We start from the raw sequence: 19,128 nt of genomic DNA, 5'->3' as shown, positions 1-19,128 counted from the left end.
CAGGCCTCTAAGGGAATGAGAATCCCACTGGACAATTAAGTTACACAGAAAAAACAAGTATGGTAATCTATCCAAATACAAGGTGGAAAGGATGGCAATAAAATAATAGCTCTTCTAAGTACTTCAGTAACAGTCTCTCTTTTAATCTTCGTAACAATCCCATGAGGCAGGGACTATTAGTCTCCCAGTTTTTTTCATATAAATACTCCGCCTTTCATTTATTTATTTAAATTTTTTTTTTAGAGACAGGGGTCTCACTGTGATGTCCAGACTGGACTTGAACTTCTAGGCTCAAGTGATCCCCCTGCCTCATCCTCTCAAGTAGCTATGATTACAGGCATGAGCCACCAGAGATTCATTAAACACCTTCCCTAAAGTATAACCTAGTAGTACTAGAATTGGTGCTTAAGCTTAGGTCTTTCTGGTCCCAAAGCCCATGTTCTTAACCACTCCCATGTAGTGACTACCCCATAGTCTCACACTTCCCACTTTAGGTTCAGAAAGGCTATAATAGAAAACTCTGATTTGATCTCAAATATTACAAATGGGGTTTGGGGAACCATGCTGAAGAAAAATGCTATTCAACAAAAGTACTGAGGTCTTTGGAAGGAAAACACAAACCAATCACAGCACATGGTAGCTTATTTAAATCAAAATAAATTACATTCCCTACCATGAACATATGAAGCTCCATTTAATTTGAAGCTTGCTAATACTTTTAGGATGAGAAAGCAATCCTCCAAATAGTTCTACAATCCATTATGCACAATTCCAATATCCAAACAGCTCTAAAAACCATGAATTTTTCATATGCTTTATGTCAAAACTTACAGGACAGTAAAAGTTAGTCTGAACTGATATGAAGCTATATACAGCCTTTATCTACCCACTTAGTGTGAATACTCCTGTTTTGCTCAGAAATATTAATGTATGTGACTAAGGATGTTGCACCAGACACACTGAGGCATTCGTAACACAGAGAAAGCATCTTCCTAAATCTGAAAAATTCTGAATTCTGAGAGTTGTCTAGTTCCAAGGGCTTTGGACCCTCTATGGACCTGTATTCCAAAGAATTTAAAAAACAATTTCCAAGGATGATTAGATCAGAGGCATTCAGTGTTTAGGATTTCATAAACCAACAGATTTTAAAACACATTGAGGACAATATAGGATTCCAATTAAAAACCATACAAAGGCCGGGCGCGGTGGCTCAAGCCTGTAATCCCAGCACTTTGGGAGGCCGAGACGGGCGGATCACGAGGTTAGGAGATCGAGACCATCCTGGCTAACACGGTGAAACCCCGTCTCTACTAAAAAATACAAAAAACTAGCCGGGCGAGGTGGCGGGCGCCTGTAGTCCCCGCTACTCGGGAGCCTGAGGCAGGAGAATGGCGCAAATCCGGGAGGCGGAGCTTGCAGTGAGCTGAGATCCGGCCACTGCACTCCAGCCTGGGTGTGAAAGCGAGACTCCGTCTCAACAACAACAACAACAACAACAACAAAAACCATACAAAGATGGTAAAAACATCCTTATCAATATCATTCTATAAAAGGATATTTTAGCACCAAAAAAACCCAAGAAGGCCTTAATTCAATGCAAAGGACAATTCTTTAAACTGAATAAATTTGATGTTACGAAAAATACTATGTGGTCCTTATATTTCTTATTTCACAATAAGCTGGTGAAAATTCACCTGGGTCTAGCACTGATCTGATCTGAGGCATACAGTCCAGGAGCCTACATAAAATTACCTGGGAAAGTTATTAAAAAATGCAACCCAACCAAGATCGTGCCACCATACTCCAGCCTGGGTGACAGAGCGAGACTTCATCTCAAAAAAAAAAAAAAAAAAAATGCAGACCGCCCACCTCCCAAACAGGTTCCATCCTAGGAGATCACAATTCAGATGGTCTGAAGGCGGGGCGCAAAATCTGTATGGTTTTCTAGAAAACAGTCTGGGTTGTTTTTGATGTGCAGCCAAGCTTCAGAGCCACCAGTTTAATCTGTGGGTTCTAGTTCTACCCTTCTTCACTCAAACTCTTCTCTGAGGGGTAAGGGGAGAAAAACAGGAATGTTTCCAAGTAGGGAATCTTCCTAACCCACTGTTTGTAATACTAGTTATTCCTTCAAACATTCTAGGCTGAACCAGCTGGTCAACTGAGGCTATTAGCTGTGGAATGATAGAAGTTAGTGTTGACAAGCAAGAAAAACTTGTTAAAGCAAAACTCTTCTATGAAAAGGTGTGGCTTCCAGAGTTTCTTTTCTCTTCAACCCAAAGATTCTATAGATTCTACATATGATGCCTAAGTTCACAGATATCTCTGTGCTGACAATAATAATAAATAAAACTTTAAAAAATATATGAGTGTGTACTTTATATATGTGTGTATCTATGTGTGTGTGTATCTATGTGTTCCTTCGAAGCTGTCTTCATTACCCAGCTTCTATGCCAGGTCTTTGATTTTGGCCTTGATTTTTCATCTTCAAATGGAGTACAAGAATTACCAGTATTACCTCAGTTGAGGTACAAATCCTATAAAAATGGAAAACCCATAGCATGCTTGATGATTAATGAAGCAGACTATATTATCCAACATTCCAATAAGATAAAATAATCACAATGATTTCTCTTTTTTGGAAAAAGTTTCTCTATTCTCCTACATTGCTGTTTAAAATAATCTTAAGAAACATGTCTAATATCTTTAAAAACACACAAAAGTTTCAATTTAATAAGTACTCAAAGCTCTTTACCAGTTTTAAAAAATACAAGGCCCTTCTAAAGTAAGGCTAAATGCTAAGTGATGGGGGAGAGAAAAAGGACATAAATAACTCGTACTCTCATGGGGTTAATCACTAAATCCTATTTGACTAGAATCTCCTGGCCTCTCTAAGCCTTGCAAATGAAACGGAGTTTCTCACTAGATACTTGGCTATGACTTCCAATCATAAAAAAACAAGAATTGTGTTATGTCACTGCGTATTGCTTCTAACCTGAACTCCACACTAGGCTGGGATCAAGGGTTGAATCTGTCATGATTTGCTCCATAACCTGTGTGCTTCTCATCCCAGACCAAACAGCTTTCCTCTAGAGTTCTACAATATTTAGTATATAAGAGTGGTTCTCAAAAATGTAGTCTCTGGACCAGCAGCATCAGAATCACCTGAGAACTTGTTATAAATGAGAATTCTCAGGCCCCACTCTAGACCTGATGAATCAGAAACTCTGGAATAGGGTCCAGCAATCTGTGTTGCAATAAGCCCTCCAGGTGTTCAAGAACCTCTGGCATGTAGCACTTAGAAAAATGCGTTTCTTTCTGTAGGCCCAAAGCCAGGGATACTGTATATTCTATCTTGATATGAAATAACGACATCCAATTAAAAGACATTTATCTCCTTTCTACTCTCACCCTCCATCCAACGTGTTTTATTTTTATGAGTTAAATAAGAACAAATGGCAATCAGAGACTTAGTCTAAAAAGTATATTTACAGGTGTCAATTCTCATTCAGCCTGATCTCATACAATACTACTTACGTCCTCTTACATCTAAAGTTTTAGAAAAGGATCTTCACAATGTTAAGTCTCAGGAACACTAGGAGTTCTATAATAAAACGCCAAGTAGATCTGAATGTCCAAACTTACTAAGAGAAGAAAAGTGGAATTATTGGCTATATATATATATTTTAATTTTTTTTGAGACGGAGTCTCACTGTTGTCTAGGCTGGAGTGCAGTGGCACGATCTTGGCTCACTGAAAATTGCCTCCCCGGTTCAAGTGATTCTCCTGCCTCAGCCTCCTGAGTAGCTGGGATTACAGGAGTCCACCACCATGCCCAGCTAACTTTTCTATTTTTAGTAGAGACAGGGTTTCACCATTTCACCATGTTGGTCAGGCTGGTCTCAAACTCCTGACCTCAGGTGATCTGCCCACCTGGGCCTCCCAAAGTGCTGGGGTTACAGGTGTGAGCCACCATGCCCAGTCTATACTTTTGAATTACATTCTATAGGAAATTAAAGTTTTGAATTTTTTTCACCTTCATAACTTCCAAGTTAACAGAATTAAACCACAATACTTCATTCTTTCAAAGCCTGTACCCAGGCAAAGTTTTACTGTATTGCTTCTTGCTTTCAATGGATATGAAACAGAGTCCTGGTAGGCACACTGTGTTACCTGCAAAGATGCAGAACTAAATGGTTCCGTATTCAGTATTAAAAACAAAAGTCCTTAAACCTCAGATGGTGAGGGTAATACCTCACACTAGCAACAAAGCCTCAAATATGAAAAGATACCAAGAACACCACTAGCAAACAAAAATAAGCTCTGTGCTGGGAGCAGTAGCTCACGCCTACAATCCCAGCACTTTGGCAAGCCAAGGAGGGAGGATTACTTGAAGTCAGGAATTCAGGACCAGCCTGGGCAGCATAGCAAATTCATATCTCTACAAAAAAATTTTCAAATCTGCTGGGCGTGGTGGCATATACCTGTAGTCCTAGCTATCTGGGAGGCTGAGGCAAGAAAATCACTTGAGCCCACGAGTTTGAGGCTGCAGGAGCTAAGATCATGCCACTGCATTCCAGCCTGGGTGACAGACCGAGACCTAGATAATTACATTCTGCTCTACTCCTGTTTACACTAAAATCACTAAGTTAAAATGCTTTCATTCAGCCCAATAAAAATAAAGTGAAATGTGACTTTGGAGCTTGGCTAGCAAAAAAGAAAGAAAAAATAAAGCAAAACGACAAATAACTTACTGGGAGACAGTTTTGGTAACTTCAATGACAGATAAAAGGTTTGTATCCTTAGCCTATAAAGAAATCTTTAAAATTACTCAGAAAAAGAAAAATGATAGAAGAGATAAAATTATTTTATAATTTTATAAAATTACTCAGAAAAAAACAAATACTTTCCAACAGAAAATAGGCAATGGAGAAACAGGCACTTCCTACAAGAATAAAAATGGCCAATAAGCATATAAAAAGGACTCAAAAGCACTAGAAATTAAAGAAAATGTAATTAAAACAATGAGACTTTCTGCCTAAAGATGAGCAAAGATGACAAATGCAAGGGGGAAACTGGAACTCCGTCACTGTTGGTGGGAGTATATACTGAACCCATTTTCCTGCAGGATAATTTGAAAATTTCTATTAAAAACCCTAAAACTGTTTTGTTATTTTCCTCCAGAAATTCTACTTCTATGAATTCAGTCCAAAAATGCTTGCTGAGTCCATTAAAATGTATATATAAGGAAATTCACCTCTGGAGTGGCAATGATTCACTTAATATAGCTATTGATGATGCCAGGATATATTTACTGCCACAGAAACATGCCCAAAATATAGTAAGTGACAAAAGACTGTATTTCATGATTCTACTTTTAAAAATGTTTATATGCATAAAAAAGTATAAAAAGCAGCAAACCAGAATGTTTTGAGTGGCAGAATTAAAGGTTTTTCTTTTTTTCTTTTCTTTTTTTTTTTTTTTTGAGACAGCGTCTTACTCTGTCGAGTGCAATGGCGCGATCTCAGCTCACTGCAAGCTGCGCCTCCCGGGTTCACACCATTCTCCTGCCTCCTGTAGCTGGGACTACAGGCGTTTGCCACCATGCCCAGCTACCTTTTTTTTTTTTTTTTTTTTTTGTATTTTTAGTAGAGATGGGGTTTCACCGTGTTAGCCAGGATGGTCTCGATCTCCTGACCTCGTGATCCGCCTGCCTCGGCCTCCCAAAGTGCTGGAATTACAGGCGTGAGCCACTGCGTCCAGTCTAAAGGTTTTTCTTTATATTTTGTTAAATTATTGTAAAAAGAATGTGATTTCCTTTATAATCAGGGATAAGTGTTTTTTTCACATCCATTCTTTTTCTTATTTTTCTCATGTATGTATCCCATGTAGGCTAGAGAGCTTGACTCCCTGCCTCTTGAGGTAAATCAGCCCATTTTTGGGATGTGCACTACACAAAGCTGCCCCATATTCCTTTTATTTTACAAGTTCTGGAAACATTTTTGTTTTAAATTGTTTTATTGTTCTCAGAGTACTTTTAAAAATATATGAAATTGAGGAAAAGACAAAGGAAAGGCTGACTCCCTACCTTCCTGGGGCAACTCTTCCAATTTTTGCTGCTATTGCTATGTATTCGCTGGGTACTAAAAAGATGGGCAGCCCTGTAGAACCTTTTTCTTATCTCGTTCTCATAATCCCATTTCATTCCTTCATTCACTTATTTTTAAGAGGGTTTTGTGTACAAATACATAGTTCAAAAAAATTTAAAATATAACTATCTATAAATGTATGTGGCAAAATCCCATTCATAGTCCTATTCTCCCTCCACAGCCAAACACTTTTAATTGGTTTCTTATATATCATTTCAGAAGTTATCTCTGCAAACACCCATGTATATTCTTATTCTACTCTTCTCTCTCAACACAAAAAGTAGCATACCATATACACTATACTATACATACACCATTCCTTGTTCCTTTTTTAAAAACACACACAATATCTAGTTCTTCCACATGAGTACATAGGTCTTTCTCATTCTTCTTTACAATTGCACAGTATTCCATCATTTGGATGTACCATCGTTTACTTCACCAGTTCCCTGATGGCAGGCACAGAAGTCATCCCTATCATACTAGTACAAACAATAATGCCAAGCATAACCACCTACACACACCAAATTCATTTCTGAAGCTGCCTTTCATGAGGCCTCTGTTTAAATCACCACAAGCCCACACGGTCACTAGGCTGAAAAGTTAGCCCCTTTTTTAGTTTTCATTATGTACAGCAGCATGTAACAAAAGATTCCCTTGGACAAAGCAAATGAACTCTTTGGTGATTTCATAAAAATAAATGGATAAACAGAACACCTAGGAGGAACCATTTCTATTTAACCATGCATATGTATGTATACAATACATGTATATGCACAAAAAGTATAAAATAAATCAATCAGGCCGGGCGCGGTGGCTCAAGCCTGTAATCCCAGCACTTTGGGAGGCCGAGACGGGCGGATCACGAGGTCAGGAGATGGAGACCATCCTGGCTAACACAGTGAAACCCCGTCTCTACTAAAAATACAAAAAACTAGCCGGGCGAGGTGGCGGGCACCTGTAGTCCCAGCTACTCAGGAGGCTGAGGCAGGAGAATGGCGTAAACCCGGGAGGCGGAGCTTGCATTGAGCTGAGATCTGACCACTGCACTCCAGCCTGGGTGACAGAGCAAGACTCCATCTCAAAACAAACAAACAAACAAACAAACAAACAAAACAAATAAATCAAAGCACTAACCACTGTCTCAGTATGGTGGATCTGTGGAGTACTTTGTAGTACCCCGCTCCTAGACAATCAATTATTTCTAATTTCACAACAGTTAATATATACTATTTCTGCAATATAAAATGTTTAAAAATGTTAACTCAAATTAAGGTGGATACATTCCTTCAGTCTGTCCTATATTTGTACAGTGCTCCAGAGTGCTCAAATATCACTTCATTTAAAAAAAAAACATTTATTTTTTCAAATATAGAGACAGGGTCTTGCTCTGTTGACCAGGCTGGTCTTGAACTCCTGGATTCTCCCACCTCTGCCTCCCAAAGTGCTGGTATTACAGGCGTGAGCCATCATCACGCCCGGCCAGCTTCATTTGAGAAATCTTTCCCCATCACTCCATATATTACTAATTATTCTTTTCTTCTTGTTTAGATAGCATTTTTGTTATACCTCTATTACCTCACTTGTCACATGATAATCAGCTGCTCACCCATCTGTCTCCCTTGATTGCTCATGAGCTCCTTGAGAAGAAGTCTCATTTTCAGGACCTTGAACAGTGTGCAACACATATATGCTTCACAGGCAGAGAAGAAGTAAATGATTTCACTACAGTGTAATCATTCCCAGAATTCAATTACCTGTATTTCTAAATTGTTCTAGATACTTGGCCAACAACCTAAGAATGTTTTACTCTTTCCCTAAAACTTCCATCCATTACTGAGTGTCTATGGTCATAGCTAACTCAATTGTGCCATGCCCTCCGGCCAAGCCCATGTATAGTTTTTCCTCTAAATGATTTTTAATTTTTGTTTTTATTTGCTCTTTGTATTAAAAATACAAAGAACACTTATTTTTAATACAAAGAGCACATAAGTAAACTTCACCATCTCTATCTCTGTGCCTTTGCACCTGCTAGACTCTGTTTGGAATGATATCTCAAAGTTTTATTCACCTGGAAAGGATTCCTACTCACCCTTAAAGAATCAGCTTAAATACTACCTTCTCTGGGAAGCCTTTCTATCTGCCCATTCTTTTAGTAAGAGTTCAGAATTCCTACAGTTGAAACTGTAGACCCTGCCCTCATGGAGCTCATGGTCTAGTATGAAAAACAGCCATATGAACAAATAACCACACTATAATACTAAATGCAACACCAAAAGGGAGATGTATTGACTATTTGACATGTGTCAATTACCTTGTTAGATTCTTTATTAACAATTATCTATGATTACATTAGATAAGTATTTGAATTGGACAAAAGGCCATGAAACTCTAGAACTTCTATACTGTCAATTGTCTTCTAAAGAAACTCTCCAAAGGGTTCTTTTAGAATATGCTACAGTCATACCGAGAGGTGAGGACAGCTGGACTTCCTGGGTCGAATGGGGACTTGGGGAACTTTCCTGTCTTACAAGAGGATTGTAAAATGCACCAGTCATTGTTCTGCAAAACACCCCACTCAGCACTCTGTAAAACAAACCAATCAGCACTCTGTAAAATGCACCAATCAGCGCTCTGTAAAATGCACCAATCAGCACTCTGTAAAATGCACCAATCAGCAGGATCCTAAAAGTAGCCAATTGCGGGGAGGATTAAAAAAGGGCACTCTCCATAGGCCAGAAACGGAACACGGGAGGGTACAAATAAGGGAATAAAAGCTGGCCACCGGAGCCAGCAGCAGCAACCTGCTTGGGTCACCTTCCACGCTATGGAAGCCATGTTCTTTCATGCTTCACAATAAACCTCACTCTTCGGGTCTGTGCCATCTTTAAGAGTTGTAACACTCACCGCCAAGGTCTGGGGTTCCATTCTTGAAGTCAGTGAGACCATGAACCCACAGGCAGGAACCAACTCCAGACACAATACAACTATTGTGCGAGTGTGGCATACACAAAAAGCATATCTGTAGCATATCTGTGTGATTGATAATACATACAACCAACCTTACTTCTTTGGCCACAAGTGACTGGACCAGGGCTCAGTGCTTCAGCTAAGGACAACATATAGGCTGAACTTCAGGGAGATCAATCACCAAAGACATGGCGTAGCTCAAAATTCTCCCTAATAGGGGTCTTCTGTTTTTAGAAAGTGACAGACTAATCCAATCAGATATTCTTTCTTGGAAAATACAAATGTTGAGTGAACGAAGGAAAAGAGGGCAGGTCTTCAGAGCTCAAATACTAAATACCGCTAAATTAATGTTCTATGAGGTTTTGAAAGTACTAGGGCCAAGAGACAATATGGCTGCTTAGATGACTTCCCATCCAAGTTTACATTCAGCCTTCATCACCAAAGCTGATACGTGTGTGCCTCTTCCTTGCAACCCACCAGGGACTAACATATCATATACCACTTTTGATATCAGGAAACAGGCTCAGAAGTCCAAGAGCTTGATCAAAGGAACTCAGTTGGTAGGCAGCAGAACCATAATTCAAAGACTCAGGTCAGCATGATTCTTCTGTGATATCCTGCCACTTACATGGGTAAGTGGCCTCAAAATCAACAAAAGACAAGTAGAGGCTGACATGCAACAATGGAGAGAGGCTCAAAAGGAAAAGTTTTTACACAAAAATAGAAAAGAAATGTTCTGGAAGTATGTCTGGGGATGTGAAGTAGGAGCAGGCACACCAGGTTTACCTTGGTCAAGTGAATCTATAATTCCAACCTAGGCCTCTCCCCGGAGCTCCTGACATAGGTATCTGTCTTTCTTATGCAAATATAAAATCCACAGGGCAGGACCTTAATCTCTAGCTTGTTCACCACAGATTAAAGCAGAGTTTGAGGCTGGATGCAGAGGCTCATGCCTGTAATCCCAGCACTGTGGGAAGCCAAGGTGGAAGGATCCCCCGAGGTCAGGATATCGAGACCAGCCTGGCCAACATGGTGAAACCCTGTCTCTACTAAAATGCAAAAATTAGCTGGGCATGGTGGTGTGAGCCTATAATCCCAGCTACTTGGAGTCTGAGGCAGGAGAATCACTTGAACCCAGGAGGCGGACATTGCAGTGAGCTGAGATCGTGCCATTGCACTCCAGCCTGGGCGACAAGAGCGAAACTCCATCTCAAAAAAACAAAGACAAAAACAAAAAACAAATTGTGTTTTTTTTTTTTTTTTTTTTTTTTTTTTTTTTTTTAAGCAGAGTCTCACTCTTGCCCAGGCTGGAGTACAGTGGCGCGATCTTGGCTCACTGCAACTTCCGCCTCTTGGGTTCAAGCAAGTCTCTGCCTCAGCCTCCTGAATAGCTGGGACTACAGGCGCCTGCCACCACTCCTGGCTAATTTTGTTGTATTTTTAGTAGAGACAGGGTTCCACCATCCTGGCCAGGTTGGTATTGAACTCCTGACCTCGTGATCCACCTGCCTTAGCCTCCCAAAGTGCTGGGATTACAGGCGTGAGCCACCGTGCCCGGCCGAGTCTGACTTATAGTAAGTGCTTAATATATGATAAATGAACAAACTGAACAAATGAATATATGATAAATGAATAAATATATGAATAAATGTACAAGCTATCAAATAAGCTAAAGAAATACTCCACATTGTTGGGGAAAAGGCTAAAAATGAAACAGACCCTAGCAGTCCCTTACAAATACAGTTCATCCTCATTACTTGTGGATCTCATATTTGCAAATTTGCTTACTTGCTAAAATGTCTTTGTAATCCCCAAATTAATACTTGTGGAGCTTTCAAGGTGACTCATGGATATATACATAGTAGTGAAAAATATGTCACTCCTTGCCCACGTCCCAAGCTAAGATCAAATAAGGTGACCCTCAGCCTCGTCTCAGCTCTCATACAAAACTGACCAGAGGACAGAGACAGCAGAAGGCAGTGCAGCGTAGTGCAAGAAGCTCTGGCTCTGGGGCCATCTGGACGAGTCTGAATCTTAACTCTGGCACCTGTTAGTGGAGCGGCCTCAGGCAAATCGCTTAACACTTCTGTACTTCCTTTATTCTTTTGTAAATAAAGAAAATTCAATCTACCAGGATGAGTTGTTTTTAGGAATTAAGATTGTAATCTATGTGAGATATCTATATATGTATATATTTTCCCTAGGAACAAGGGTTGAATATTTGATAATCCAGTGTTCTTGGCAACTTTATAGAATATAACTACTGCAAATAATGAGAATCGACTATAATTATTTATAAAGAAATAACAGAGAAGTAGGCAAAAACAATTATTTGGATGAGGCAGACGCAGGCTTCAAGATTTTGAAGAAACAGAATTTCACCAGGCACATAAGGTGTGGAAAAGGCTTGCAAGGAATGGTGCCTACAGAGAGAGGTGCAGATGGTGGAAAAGAACAGGCAGGTTCAGGAAATGGCACTTCAGGAAGTCTAGGGCAGTAGAAGATGAGGTCGGAACATGGTGCCATCGTGCTTCTCTGAACCCTGTATATTCCTTGTACTGCAGAACCTCACTCTCTGCATTAAATTATTGGTTTCTAGTTCTCTCTTCCATTAAACTGTGAGGTCAAGGTCTCTAAGGTCCTCAAGGTCAAGGTCTCTAAGAAGAAATCATAGCTAGAGTCCTCTAAATTTGCAAACAAGTTATTATTAAACACAAATACTCCCAAAAAAGACTGTACAAAAATAACTTTGGTTTTCAGCTGCAGTCATAGCAATTCACAACTGGTACAGATTTGCAATTTGTCCAGGATTTTTCTCTGATGACTGCTGTAACTCTCATAAACTCTTTTCATTGTTTTAGACACCCAGTCATTTGTTGGAACAGTTTTAAGATCTTGCTCTTTTTAGTGTAATTGATTAATTGGTTGATTGACTGAGATGGGGTCTCACTATGTTGCCCAGGTTGGTCTTAAACTCCTAGGTTCAAGCAATCCTCCTGCCTCAGCCTCCTAAGTGGCTGGGATTACAAGCGCACACCACTGTGCTAGGCTCTAGTGTGATTTATTAACAAGGCTTAAACATATGGTCCATTAGACAAGGCTGCCACCTCAGAGTAAAGATTTCTTTTAATTCACTATAATAGACTTTTTTCTTTATATGCAAGATACAATTTTACCACAGTAAAATACAAGGAAGCATATTGATATATACATTACAAACAGGATAAGGAAAGCAATATAATTTTTTTCACAAAAGCTTGCAAAATTCTGGCCAAAACACAGTTAACATGATGTTAAACTCACAGCTTACATTTCTCCACTGAAAGCTAGGAAAAACAATTCCAATTTTTCTAAAGTCAGGAAACTAAGCACTGTGAGAATTTACAAGATTTTGTAAACTTGTATATTCTCCCCACCCCGATATACAAGTAGCCAAAGGAGCCTATCAGTCTTACCCCAACACTTCAATCTCCTTCAACCTCCAAAATAAAACCCTCACCATCCAATATCTGAATTTATATTTTCAAACATCTAAAATCTTAATCAAAACTAAGAGCAGTGCATTAGCTTTTCCCCACAAAATTATTGGTATAATTTTACTTAGGCACAACTTAGTTTGTGCTATTACCTAGAAACATATGGCTAGAACCGACATTACTAGAAACCAAACGAATATACTATGAAGGTGAAAAGGGAATAGGGAACGTTGTTTTTAAACAGATTCAATGCTGTTATTATCCATTTATAGGTTGGGTGTGATCAAATCACACTGTGCTGTACAACTAAGTATGTTCTGTATTTTATGACAAAATAGGGTAGCCAGGTCCTTACACTGCAAACTCCCAGAAACCCCAGTTAAGCTGTTTAAAGTATAATCCAATTCAATTTACTTAAAATAATAGTAACAAAATTTAAATCCCTTGCTTCTAGTTAGCCCTTTTCAACTGCATTTTCAGCAATTACCACCAAAAGAACGGCATTAGGACAAAGATTCTAGAGCGGGTATAATGATCAAATGCCATCTTAAGGAAGGCAAAAACAGTTTACCATGAACAAAACCGATTAAAGTTCCCAACCTTGCCAAACTCCCTGTTCAACGTATTCTGCCTCTCTCGGTTCACCTTTCAGCTGCCTGGAAGAGGCAAGTGGAAAATGTTAGTTTTCTGGAGAGATGAGAATGGAATTTAGAGGTTGGTCGGGGGTGATGGACTCACTCACGGACCGCAGGGCACAAGAGAAGTGGCGAACGTCTCCCAGGCAAATGAGGCATGAAGAATGAGGGCTGGAGTCAATCGGGAGATGGAGCAAGTATAAAACGGCAGAGGACGCGCAGGGGCCCGCGAATGGGGGAGGGGCAGGAAGCGCAATCCCTCCCCTCCAGCCCGGGGAGAGGGGCGGGGGATGCCGCGCGGGTCAATTTGCCTAGCATTGTTGCACCTGGGTAGCAATGGGACTCAGGCCAAGAATCCGGTTCGAGTGTTAGGAGGACGCTGAGGGGAGTCAGGAACATGGGTGGGGGTAGGTGTGAGGGGGAAACAGAGCACCTGTGCGGGGGGAAAGGGACGAAAACCCCCTATCGCCCCGGAGGGGCAGGGGCTGACCCCAGCGGACGCCCCTTTTCGCCGATGGTCGCGACGTGGGATCCCGTGCGCTTTCCCTCCCCACAGGAGCTCGGGCAGGCGCGTGCCGCCCCTCACAGCCCCGACGGCGGCAGAAAGGGAGGCGCAGGGCGCCCCCAGAGCCAGGAGAACAGCGCTTCCCTCGAGTCCTTTCCCCAGCAGCCCGGGCACCCGAGCCCACCTGGGCTGACCAGAAGCCCCTCCTTCAGATCGTACTCTGCCACTCCTCCGAGAGCTTAAGCTGTTGCCGTAGAGGTCGCCGTCGCCAGAACAGTCTCGGCCTTTAGTACCAAAGCGTGAAGCACAGAACCCGAGAAGCGCCACTACCACTTGCCAGGTTACCTCTTACTGCACACTACCTCCTCGCCCCGCCCCCGAACCCAAGCCATTGGTTGCCGGGCACCGCCCCATTCGTCTATTGGGCCGAAGAGGATGCCGTTCGGTCACCTAGAATGGCATATGTGGTTTTTATTGGTCTAAATGTGAAGCAGTGCCCGCCCACTCTCTCAGAAGTTTCAGCTTCTGATTGGTTTTAATGTCTGTCTTTTCTCTTCCTTCATTTTTTTTCCTGTGGTGGAACACCTCCTTGCGGGAGACGCCGGCTCTGATTGGCTGAAAGGACGCTACGCTAGCCTGGGATAGGCATTGGGCCAAGGATGCGCCCGGCCCACTCGTTGGGGAGGAGACCAAGCGCCTCACTCTGGGTTTGTTTACACAGACTCTTGCTCCAGCTTCGTCTATTGGCTGAGCTGGAAGCCACTGCCACCGAGTTTTGCCTGTCAGCCTGCAAGGAGGACGGTAGGGGTGGGCCTCGGTAGGATTTCCCCCAGCTGTCAATTACCAAAGGAAGAGCTTTGATGCAAGCTGCTTCGGACCTGGTGCTATTCTCTGTAGGGAAAATTAAGGAGTTAAGCTCCTTGGGATGCTGGAAGGAAGCAAAGGGACGCTGGAAGGAAGCCGACGGATGCTTCCACTTTTCTAGAAACAAACCTAACTTCTTGAGTGCTTTAAAAAAATAAAACTTGGCCGGGCGCGGTGACTCACGCCTGTAATCCCAGCACTTTGGGAGGCCGAGGCGGGCGGATCACAAGGTCAGGAGTTCGAGACCAGCCTCGCCAGTATGTTGAAACCCCGTCTCTACTAAAAATGCAAAAATTAGCTGGGCGTGGTGGCGGGCGCCTGTAGTCCCAGCTACTCTGGAGGCTGAGGCAGGAGAATCACTTGAACCCGGGAGGCAGAGGTTGCAGTGAGTCAAGATCACACCACTGCTCTCCAGTCTGGGCAACAGAGTGAGATTCTGTCTCAAAAATAAATAAATAAAAACTAAAATAAAACTTTATTTCCCCTCTTGGATTTATGATGTCCAATCTGCCTGCAAAGGACTTCGAATTGTATTCCACAGGAAGTGGGGATTTCTTTTTTTTTTTTTTTTGAGACGGAGTCTGGCTCTGTCGCCCGGGCTGGAGTGCAGTGGCCGGATCTCAGCTCACTGCAAGCTCCGCCCCCCGGGTTTACGCCATTCTCCTGCCTCAGCCTCCCGAGTAGCTGGGACTACAGGCGCCCGCCGCCTCGCCCGGCTAGTTTTTTGTATTTTTTTTTTTAGTAGAGACGGGGTTTCACCGTGTTCGCCAGGATGGTCTCGATCTCCTGACCTCGTGATCCGCCCATCTCGGCCTCCCAAAGTGCTGGGATTACAGGCTTGAGCCACCGCGCCCGGCCGAAGTGGGGATTTCTTTGTGGAGCTCTTACTTTATACATTTTTCTCTCTGCCTCCCCCCCTCCCACCTCTCAAGCTGACTGTATACATGACACAAAGTTAATAAGAGATTGCAGAAGGAATGGAAAAATATAAAAATGAAGAAGACAAACTCAAATAACAATTACAGATATTAGCTATATACTTTGATACGATTTGGCTCTGTGTCCCCACCCAAATCTCATGTTGAATTATAATTCCCAGTGTTGGAGGAGGGACCTGGTGGGAGGTGATTGGATCATGGGGGCAGATATCCCCCTTGATGTTCTCATGATAGTGAGTGAGTTCTCACAAGATCTGATGGTAAAAAAAGTGTTTGTCACTTCCCCCTTAGCTCTCTCTCCCTCTTGCCAACATGTGAAAACGTGCTTGCTTCCCCTTTGCCCTGATTGTAAGTTTCCTGAGGCCTCTGCAGCCATGCCTCCTGTACAGCCTGTGGAACTGAGAGTCAATTAAACCTCTTTTCTTTATAAATTACTCAGTCTCAGGTAGTTCTTTATAGCAGTGTGAGAATGGACTAATACCTACTTCATGTTAAATAATATAATAAGTAAATACATAAATAAATACATTCATTCAACAAATATTATTTAGCATCTACTATGAATGTTCTAGGCTCTGATCAAGGAATTGGGTATATGATATGAATAAGACAATGAAGATGCACCCATGGTGTTTTTACTGTAGTGAAGGAGACTGACAACAGAAAAGTAACCAATAAATAATAAAATGGTATGTTATGAGTAAATGCTACAAAGGAAAATAAAGCAGAGTTATGGGATGGTTGGGGAAATGGCTATTTTAAGTAGGATGGTTAGTTTAAGAATTGTTTGAGGAAACAGCACTGAACAGAGATGTGAATAATGTGAAGAAGTGAAGAGTGGGAAGGGGCTAATAAGCAGGGCCACTATAGTGCACAACTCCAGGATCACTAGTCACATTGCTGCATGTATTTTGAAGTTGTATATTAGGTGTACATCCATTTAGGGCTGCCTACTCTGGTTTAAAGCTTTATTTGCTTACATAATTTAAATGAATACTGCAAGAAACATGTGTCTTTTAGATAAAAAAATCTGTCTCTAAGATAGCATCCCCATACCCTCCACTGCTTCTTTCCCTGAATTGGCCTTCAGGTGTATGATGACAGAAAGTTTACACAATCTCATGGCTTTGAAAAACAGGCTCTTCAGGTCCACATGGTGTCCTTGTACATTCAGAAATACTCTTTGAGGATGAACCTTTATTGCCAGGATAGCAATGGGATGTAAGGAAGGGTTGATGAAATTCTCTTGTCTCACTTCCTACCACTGGTGTCATCTATTATAAATTCATGGCTGGGTATTACCAGTGATAAAGAGAAAAGTCTTAAAAGCAGGCAGAAAAAAAAGTGGCCATTTTAAGTAGAATGGTTAGTTTAAGAGCTGTTTGTGGAAAGACCATTGAACAGAGATGTGAAGAAGTGAAGAGCAGGAAGGGGCTGGGAAACATACAGAGGGGAAAAATAGATAAGAATTACAGCAAATTTCTTATCAGAAACTATGGAGGCCAAAAGACAATGAAGGAATGAGGTAGTAATGTGGGTATCTGGTGGTGCTGTGCAAGGACAGATAGGAGACAAAAACCAGTCATAAAGTTTAGGAGATGATGTCAATGAGAGGGAGGGAGGCAAGAGAAGCCCATCACCCTTCCCCACATCCTATTGCTATTAAGGCAATAAATCTTCAACGTTGAAGATTACATCATTTTGTTTTTTAAAATTTAATTGTGGTAAAATATATATAAAATTTACCATCTTAACTATTTTAAGTGTACAGTTCAGTTACAGTAAGTGCATTTACATTGTTGTGCAATCATCACCACAATCCACCTGCAGAACATTTTCATCATTCCTAACAAAAATTCTGTACCCATTAAACACTAACTCCCCATTCTCCCCTTCCCCCAGCCCCTGGAAATCACCATTCTGTTTTTCGTATCTATGAATTTGACTGCTCCACGTATCACATGTAAGTGAAATTATGTAATATTTGTCCTTCCGTGTTTGGCTTTGTCTCCCATGTTTAAGTATCAGAATTTATTTTCTTTTTAAGGCTGAGTAGTATCATTATAGGTATATGTCCTATTTTGTTTATCAATTCATCCATTGATGGACATGTGGGTTGTTTCTATCTTTTGCCTATTGTGAATAATGTTGGTATGCAAATATCTGTTCAAGGGCCTGCTTTCAATTATTTTAGGTATGTATCCAGAAGTGGAATCGCTAGGCCATATAGTAATTCTATGTTTAATTTTTTGAGGAGCCACCATACTGTTTTCCACAGTGGCTGCACCATCTTGCATTCCCACCAACAGTGTACAAAGGTTCCAATTTCTACACATCCTTGCCAACAGTAGTTTCTTTTCTGTTTTTTTTTTTTTAAAGTAATAGCCATCCCAATGAGTGTGAAATGGTATGTTATTAAGGTTTTGGTTTGCATTTTATTTTATTTTTCCTATAACTCAGAATGCAATTTTATTTCATTTATTTTTCAAGACAGGGTCTTGTTCTTTCACCCAAGCTGGAGTGCAGTGGCGTGATCACGGCTCACTACAGCCTCAACCTTGGGCTCAAGCAATGCTTCCACCTTGGCCTGCCAAGTAGCTGGGACTACAGGCACGTGCCGCCATGCCCAGCTAATTTTTAAATTTTTTGTAGATATGGGATCTCACTATGTTGCCTAGGGTGGTCTTATGCCTGGACTCAAATGATCCTCCCAACTCAGCCTCCCAAACTGCTGGGATTACAGGCATGAGGTACCACTCCCAGCTTGGTTTGCATTTACCTAATGATTAGTTATGTTGAGCATCTTTTTTTTTTTTTTTTTTTTGGTGCCTATTGGCAACTTGAACATCTGTTTTGGAGAAATGTCTATTCAAGTCCTTTGCCCATTTTTTGAATCAGATTGTTTTCTTTTTGAGTTGTAGGGGTTTAAAGAAACATTCTCAACATTAACCCCTTATCAGATACATGATTTGCAAATATCCTGTGAGTTGCCCTTTCTCTATATTGATAGTGTCCTTTAATACTTGGGGACTATATTTCTGATTGTGCAAGTATACCATCTGGCCCTAGAGAGCTTATTTTTCAAAGCTATAAGATCTCATAAGCCCTCTCTTACCATACTCCTGAAGGCCACCTTAGGGAAAGAAGCACTGCTGGGTATGGAGAGATTATTACAGAGACAGATCATTTTTTTCCCAAAAGAGCTAAGCATTTCTTATAAGGTTCATTTTATTTAACCAGACAAAGCTTTAAAGTGGAGTGGATATCTAGTTGGTTTTTGGTCTCCCCTCACAACCTAGAGAGGTTCCTGGAAGAAAATGAGATAAGCTGGGAGATAAAGAAATCAGTGGATACTCCAAAGGCCAACCAAAAGATTCTTCTAGACATCTTCAGGTACCCCAAGAAGAATGTAAAAAAGAGAAGAGTCTTTGACTCCTCTCTCAAGAGAGTTGTATTATCCATTCATGGTAGAATCAGGAGGACTTCTACAACCGAGGATCACTAACCCTGGGCATTTTCCACTTGAACATTTCAACACTTCTTTCTGGGCACCATCCTCCACTCATCTATGACTTAATCAGTCCAAGCACCCAG

General features: G+C 41.2%; 1 protein-coding gene across 4 annotated transcripts in view; it reads right to left on the bottom strand.

Annotated features, from left to right (window-relative positions):
* The window catches only part of PAIP2B (poly(A) binding protein interacting protein 2B), a 42,691-nt gene extending 28,596 nt beyond the window's left edge, over positions 1–14,095 (bottom strand). Inside the window, exons 1-2 of one of the 4 annotated variants that reach the window (XM_065526980.1) lie at positions 13,917–14,095; positions 13,193–13,248 (exon numbers count right to left, since the gene is read on the bottom strand). Coding sequence is in view for 1 of the 4 variants with exons in the window: in XM_065526979.1 (XP_065383051.1) it covers positions 13,193–13,248; positions 13,331–13,386 (112 nt within the window). In the remaining 3 variants the exon portion in view is untranslated. Of the gene's footprint in view, positions 1–13,192; positions 13,249–13,330; positions 13,401–13,916 lie in introns of those variants that run through there. The other 3 variants (XM_065526979.1, XM_065526981.1, XM_005575632.4) reach the window with 3 other exon arrangements.
* Between the last annotated feature and the right edge of the window lie 5,033 nt (positions 14,096–19,128).

This window comes from Macaca fascicularis, chromosome 13, assembly GCF_037993035.2.
Source record: "Macaca fascicularis isolate 582-1 chromosome 13, T2T-MFA8v1.1".
NCBI classification, from domain to species: Eukaryota; Metazoa; Chordata; class Mammalia; order Primates; family Cercopithecidae; genus Macaca; species Macaca fascicularis.
The sequence above is the reverse complement of the archived record's forward strand: the minus strand, read 5'-3'. Positions and strand labels throughout refer to the sequence as shown.